General features: G+C 51.9%; 1 protein-coding gene across 1 annotated transcript in view; it reads right to left on the reverse strand.

Moving 5' to 3' along the window:
• scube1 (signal peptide, CUB domain, EGF-like 1) overlaps positions 1-7,500 on the reverse strand; it is a gene marked incomplete at its 5' end in the record, with an annotated part of 45,799 nt that overhangs the window by 13,341 nt on the left and 24,958 nt on the right. The window contains 5 exons of the mRNA XM_079735635.1: positions 244-342; positions 862-981; positions 1,372-1,494; positions 2,853-2,969; positions 3,754-3,876. Coding sequence (XP_079591761.1) covers positions 244-342; positions 862-981; positions 1,372-1,494; positions 2,853-2,969; positions 3,754-3,876 — 582 coding nt within the window. The remainder of the gene's footprint in view (positions 1-243; positions 343-861; positions 982-1,371; positions 1,495-2,852; positions 2,970-3,753; positions 3,877-7,500) is intronic.

Raw genomic sequence — 7,500 nt, forward strand, 5'->3', positions numbered from 1 at the left:
AGGAAGCCACACACACACGCACGCAAGCACATGCATGCACACACACATGCACGCAAACACACACCCACACACATGAACAGACACACAAATAACCAAACGTTTAGGAAGCCACACACACACACGAGTATGCACTCACACATACGTACATGCATGAACAACAACACGTTTAGGAGGCCACATTCACCCACATACGCACATGCACACATGCACACATGCACATCCGCACGCAAACAGGTGGTGTACCTGCGCAGGTGTTCAAAACCAGGGTGGTGTTCCTCTTGGGTGGGGGCTTCCCAGCCTGGACTGGAACCCCACAACTTAAGGTGTAGCTGTTCTCAGAGTCTATGAAGGACACACGCACGCACACACCCACGCAATATCACACACACACACACGCACACAGATACACAGACACACAACGAAACACAAAAATGTCAGAGAAGTGTACTGAATTGGATGAAATGGAAAGGCTGCAAATCATGTTTTGAACACCAGAGGGCAGCGATGATCATCGTTTCAGGAAGTTTCCCTGTTGAATTCATTCAATCAATATCAATGGTTTGGTCAATGGTTTGTTATTTGTGTGATAGTGTGGACATGTATAATGTGTGTGTGTGTGTGTGTGTGTGTGTGTGTGTGTGTGTGTGTGTGTGTGTGTGTGTTGGAGCAATGGAGTGAAAAAATTACAGAAAGAGAGAGAGAGAGAGAGAGCGAGAGAGAGAGAGAGAGAGAGGCAGAGAGAGGTAGAGAAAGAAGTAGAGGGAGAGAGCGAAAGACCCAGAGAGAGAGAGAGTGAGAGGTAGAGAGAGAGAGCGAGGGAAAGAGAGAGCGCAGTAGAGACACTGAGGCGGGCTGCGTTACCTGCCAGGTAGAGGGCATTCGAGGGGCAGGAGAGCGAGCAGACCTCCAGGCCGGCGCTGCGGGCGCAGGTCAGCTGGGCACGCGGCGCCGGCTTCCCATTGGGCAGACACTTCACCACCTCTGACGCACACACACACATCACGTAACCATGACGACCACCCAGCAGCAACCCCTATCACCCCCACCGCAGAATGACACACACGTACACAAAGATACATGGACACAAACATACTTACACACACACATGCACTCACACACACTCACTCACACGCACACACTCACAAACACACACACACTCACACACATACACAAACACACACACACACACTCACAAACACACATAGACACACTTACACACCGACACACACATGCACAAAACACAAATGCACACAATGGCAAAAACACACACAGACATACACACACACACACATAAACACAAACAAACACACATGTACACACACACGCACACGCGCGTGCAGACCCCGCCACCCCATGCAGACCATTCCGTACCGATGCAGTCCTTCTTGTTCCAGTGCAGCTTCTCTCCGGGGGGGCACACACACTCGTAGGCCCCCTGAGTGTTCAGGCAGCCCTGCTCACAGCTGCCGTTGTTGATGCTGCACTCGTCGATGTCTGGACACACACACGCACACGTTAACACACACACACACGCATGTTAACAAGCGCACGTGTGCGCCTGTGTGTTCTTGAGCCTGTGTGTGTGTGTGTGTGTGTGTGTGTGTGTGTGAGTGTGTGTGTGTGTTTGGGCTAGTGTGTGGGTCGGGCCTTTGTGTGTGTGTGTGCATTAGGGCTTTTGTGTATTAGTGGGGTTTTGGTATTCCCCTGTTTCTGTTTTCCTCTCCATATCCTTTATGTTAGGACTACAAATATGGTCGTTCTGAAGCCCAGCTGGTCTGATAGGTGGAGGCTAACCAAGGGGAACCTCTGTGATGCTCCATCAAGCTGATCTCTCAGGTCCTCTCGTGTCCCTGCTCCTAGCTGGGCTTGGTGCTGTCTGTGGCTTGTTACCACTGTGGCCACTGGTCACTGGTTCTGCCTCAATAGGTGTTTCTACCTGTTGTGTGTTGAAGGTGTGTTTCAGCTCAGAACCAGCCTGTAGGACGCTGGTAGGACCCTGGAAGGGGTGAGGGGCCTTTTCATTTGCTGACCCATTCTTTCCTGTTTATGTTGAGCCAGGGCGCTAGGCTTACCGAGTGTATTTCTTAGGAGCTTTTAAGAGATTTCTTAGAAAGACTTCTCTGTTTTAGGGTAGGTCTGTTGTGTTTATTATGCTGGCCCAGGCTAACCCTGGTGATATAAAGCTTCCCTCACCTATTTCAGGCGTGATATATTTTTGTTGTTGCAGTAAACCCTTTGCTTACTTGTGAACCTGGTGTCTGTACTGTTGGAGTTGGCTTTCTGTTCCCCTCTCTATCCCCGAGACCGGAGGCTCACAACAGTCTGCGTGTTTGTGTGCGTGTGTGTGTTTGGGCCTGTGTGTGTGTGTGTGTGTGCGTGCGTGCGTGCGTGCGTGCGTGCGTGCGTGCGTGCGTGCGTGCGTGCGTGCGTGTGTGTGTGTGTGTGTGTGTGTGTGTATGTGTGTGTGTGTGTGTGTGTGTTTGGGCCTGTATGTGTGTGTTTGGGCCTGTGTGTGCGTGTTTGTGTGTGTGTTTGGGCCTGTGTGTGTCTGTGGGTGTTTGAGCCTGTGTGTGTGTTTGTGTTTGCTTGTTTGTGTGTTTTTGTGTAATGATGGAATCAGTCGGATCACTGCCTCTAACACATGGTCCGACCTTCACATGAAAACCACTGGAAGCATTCAAGCAGCTCCGACCCAGTGCGGCCGGCCAATCAAGCACTCCTCTCAGTGTGCACACACGAGTGTGTATGTGCAGGACAGTTTGTGTGCGTGCAGGAGAATGTGAAAGTGTGTGCGTTCAGGACAGTGAGTGTGGGGGTCAGAGCGTGCTTGAGGGTCCGAGGGGGCTCCTCACCTCCACAGTGGGTCAGGCCGTACAGAGTGTAGCCCTTCTGACACACGCACTCAAAGCTGCCCGGGTAGTTGATGCAGGTGTGGTCGCACGTCCGCTCAAACGAACACTCGTCGATGTCTGAGAGGGGGGGGGGAGGGAGGGAGGGAAGGAGAGGGAGGGAGAAGAGGGGGAGGGCGGGAGATGGGGGAAAGGGAGGGAGAGGGAGGGAGGGGGGAGAGAGGGAGAGGGGGGAACAGAGGGAGGGAGAGAGAGGGGGGGAGGGAGGGGAGAGGAAAGGAGAGTGAGAACTTATAGAGCATGACAAAACACGGTGAGAAAGTGAGATGAAAACAGAAGAAACATTTTGTCGACATTCTGTCGTTCTTTGAGCTGAACCTGAGGTGCGCTCATGGGTCTGATTGACAGGTGTCACCCTGACAGGTGCGTTCATGGGTCTGATTGACATGTGTCACCTTGACAGGTGCGCTCATCGGTGTGATTGACAGGTGTCAGCTTGACAGGTGCGTTCCTGGCTCTGACTAACAGGCGTCTCACCTTCAGAGGTGCGTCCATGGGTATGATTGGCAGGTGTCTCACCTGGACAGGTGCGCTCATCAGTCTGATTGACAGGTGCGCTCGTCACTCTGATTAACAGGTGCCTCACCTTGACAGGTGCGCTCCTCAGTCTGATTGACAGGTGCGCTCGTCAGTCTGATTGACAGGTGCCTCACCTCGACAGGTATGCTCGTCGGTGTGATTGACAGGTGTCAACTTGACAGGTGCGTTCATGGCTCTGACTGACAGGCGTCTCACCTTGACAGGTGCGTCCATGGGTCTGATTGACAGGTGTCTCACCTGGACAGGTGCGCTCATCAGTCTGATTGACAGGTGCGCTCGTCAGTCTGATTGACAGGTGCCTCACCTTGACAGGTGCGCTCGTCCGTCAGCAGCTTGTGGCCCTTCTGGCAGCTGCACTCGAAGGAGCCCACCGTGTTGCGGCAGAAGTGGTCGCACCCCCCGTTGTTCTCCAGGCACTCGTCGATGTCTGCAGATAGACAGGTAGACAGAGGGACAGACAGACAGGTAAACAGAGAGAGACCGGGAGCGCAACAGAGAGAGGCAGCACACAGACACACACACACACACACACAGACACACACACACACACACACACACACACACACACACACACACACACACACGTGTGGGCAGGTGGACACAAACAGCCCTGGTGAACACCTACACACACACACACACACTCACACACACACACACACAAACACACACACACACACACACACACACACACACACGCGTGGGCAGGTGGACACAAACAGCCCTGGTGAACACCTACACACACACACACACACTCACACACACACACACACACACGTGTGGGCAGGTGGACACAAACACACACACACACAGATCAAAGGACTGACAGACAGTCCACCTTCACACGGACGCTGATTGAAGGCCTGCGGTGCCTTCAGCTCAACGCCCACGTCCCGGGGCCCGCCACCGCTCTACAGGAGGGGAGCAGCGAGGAGGCCGGGCGGGGCTGGCCGTCGTTAGAGGGCTGCTAACGAGCTCGTGCCACGCCCACACAAGCTGCCCGTCTCGGGTCCAGAGAGGACTTGTCGTCAGCTTCGCCAGCGAGGAGCGACGGTTTGACTCAACCGACCGAGGCTGTATCCCGTTCCCGCTCTCGCTCCTTCTCCTCCTCCCACTCCTCATCCTCTTCCTCCACCTCCTCCCTCTCCTCTTCCTCCTCCTCCCCCTCCCACTCCTCATCCTCTCCCTCCCTCTCGTCTTCCTCCGTCTCCTTCTCCCTTACCTCCTCCTCTCTCTCCTCCTCTTCCCCCTCCCCCTTCACCTCCACCTCCTCCTCCCTCTCCTCTCCTCCTCTTCCCCCTCCCCCTTCACCTCCACCTCCTCCTCCCTGTCCTCTCCTCCTCTTCCTCCTCCCCCTTCACCTCCACCTCCTCCTCCCTCTCCTCTCCTCCTCTTCCCCCTCCCCCTTCACCTCCACCTCCTCCTCCCTCTCCTCCTCTTCCTCCTCCATATCCTCTTCCCCCCCCCCCCCCCCCCCCCCCCCCCCCACCCCCCACCTGGTCGTGCAAAGTTCTTGTGTGCTGAATCACCGCGATGCTGTCAACAAACTGGTCTCTGACCGATGCACGGTGGGTCCGACGGTGGAAAGTGCTCCGCTTGCGTTGTTTACATCGGTGGAATGCGGCTGCGGCCACACCGCTCTGAGGCTAAACGCTACGGGGAAGTCCTTCTCACCGACGGCGACATTGTAATTTGGTTAACGGATGTTTTAGGGAGGCCGGGAGGGACGGTTAGGATGGTTTGATCTCCCAGACCGCGGCTGACCTGTCACTGCTCTCCCATCGCTCGCAGACACACAGACAGACAGACAGACAGACAGACGGACAGACATGGAGGAGAGAGCGGTAGTTAGCTCCCCCGGTACCCGCAGACAGCCGCCCCACCGCAGCCTGATCCACGGGCTTAATGACCACTCAGGGGGAGACGATAGCCCTAATGACAGGCTACCGTGTAATTACCTTTAATGGAGCTTAAATAAGCTATGAGCCTAAATAAATACATTAAGCCCACGCACATGTTGACACGATAAACGTGCAGCAGGGGAAGAGATGAGGGAGGAAGAGAGAGGGAGACAGAGAGAGGGAGGAGGAGAGAGGGAGGAGGAAAGAGGGAGAGAGGGAGACTGAGAGAGAGAGAGAGAGAGAGAGAGGTAGACCGAGAGAGAATCAGAGAATGAAAGAGAGGGAGGCAGATTGAGAGAAAGGGAGGATGAGAGAGTGACAGCGAGAAAAGGCGGGAAGGAGAGTGAGAAGGGGAGAGGAGATGGAGAGAGAGGAAGTAAAAGAGTGAGGGATGAAAGAGAGTGGCAGAAGAGTTGAGATGAAGGGAAGAGAGGAAACTTAAAAAAATACAACTACAACATGTGCGTGAGACACACATGGCTGACGAGAGACTGCAACACTCACTCTGTGTCGATAAACACACAACCTCTGACCTGCCCGCACCTGGCAGTAGCATGGCGTAGCTCTAATGCTATTGTAAAATAAACTAGAAAATGAACGCATGCAGGCTGAAACTGAAACCATTGATTCTAAGGAAAGATTGGGTTTCTATTGACCCAAGCTAATGCCATTCTGTCAACTGAAGGGGAGGGAAACCGCTTCACTTATCATTTTTGATACAATTAATAATGATTTTTCTGGACATGTCCTCCAAGATGTTCCTCATGATTATTGCACATCAGCGGGCAGCAGGACATTTTGCCCTACTAGTGTCTTACATCTGTTACTAATCATTAACGTTAACGTTGTTGACATCTTTGTATTCTTTAGATACGCATTGCCAAAGTTATTTTTAAGGAAAACATGAAACGGTTTTTCCTTCAATTGTTGGAATATTAAATTGCAAACGGAGTGGGACAGACACAACTTTGCTAGCCGTTTGTATCCACAAGATTACAATCTGTCGGTATCCTTCTTGCAAGTCTTCCATTTATGCGTTTGTGTATGAACCACAGTGGTTTGGAACAATCAGCGTCCTCGGAGGGAATATGTGATCTACAAGTGTTACTTGACAGACAGTGATGGACAGAAGGTTCATCCAATCAAAGGCTAAGTATTTCTTTGAAGGTTTCCGCCTCATTCCAAACCAAATACGTTTTTCTAGATGGTTCAATGCACCAAAAGTTGTGCCGCTGGTCTTATTAAGTACTGATAATAAATACACCTCCTCCAATCCAGTAGACCTATGGAGTATTTCTATTAGATTGATATATCTAATTCAGAGAGTGTGTTTCTGAGAGTTTATGAATCGTTGTGTGAAGGTGGCAGCGGTCAGTACACAAACATCTGGCTCCGCTGGCCAGCTGCTTGTGCTAACGAGGTCAGCGCTAATTAAGACTTCACACATGATCACCTCAACCCATCAGTAGCACAACAGCCCTTGCACACACACACACACACACACGCACTCGTTCCACACCCACTTGCCAGGACAGAACATGTGGTGGCATACATACAAACAAACACACGTATACATCCACTCACACTCACGTGCAAACATACACACACATACACCTGCAAACACACATTCACTAAGGAAACATACACACCATGACGTCATCGCTCGTTTTCACGCTACCAAGCTGTCTCCTCACATCTCGCAAACGTTCAATATCTCTCCTTGGGATCTTCTGTCGATAGTCTCCCCTGAGCCAATAGGAGCATCCTGATCTAAACCTACCAGTAAGCATTACCCTAACATTTCAATCTACACAACTGCACACTTAAAGGAGCTCTAGGTGAGATTTAAGAGCCATCAGTTTTGTGTAATCTATTAGAAATGACAGAAGCATCCTTAAGCCCTTACTGAGGGAACTGCTCAGTGAGTACGTCTGTCTACCTGTCTGTCAGCTCTTTAAGAGTGATCTGCTCTGTGGGAACATCTGTCGGTCTGTCAGTCAGCTTTTATTGAGTGAAATGCTCTGTGAAAATCTCTGTCTGTCTGTGTGTCAGCTCTTATTGAGTGAAATGCGCTGTTAGAATCCCTGTCTGTCTGTCTGTCTATGTGTCAGCTGACCGGCCGTAGGTCTGCTGATCAGCTAATTGTTTGCCTG

The sequence above is a fragment of the Pollachius pollachius genome (assembly GCF_949987615.1).
Source record: "Pollachius pollachius genome assembly, chromosome: 4".
NCBI lineage: Eukaryota > Metazoa > Chordata > Actinopteri > Gadiformes > Gadidae > Pollachius > Pollachius pollachius.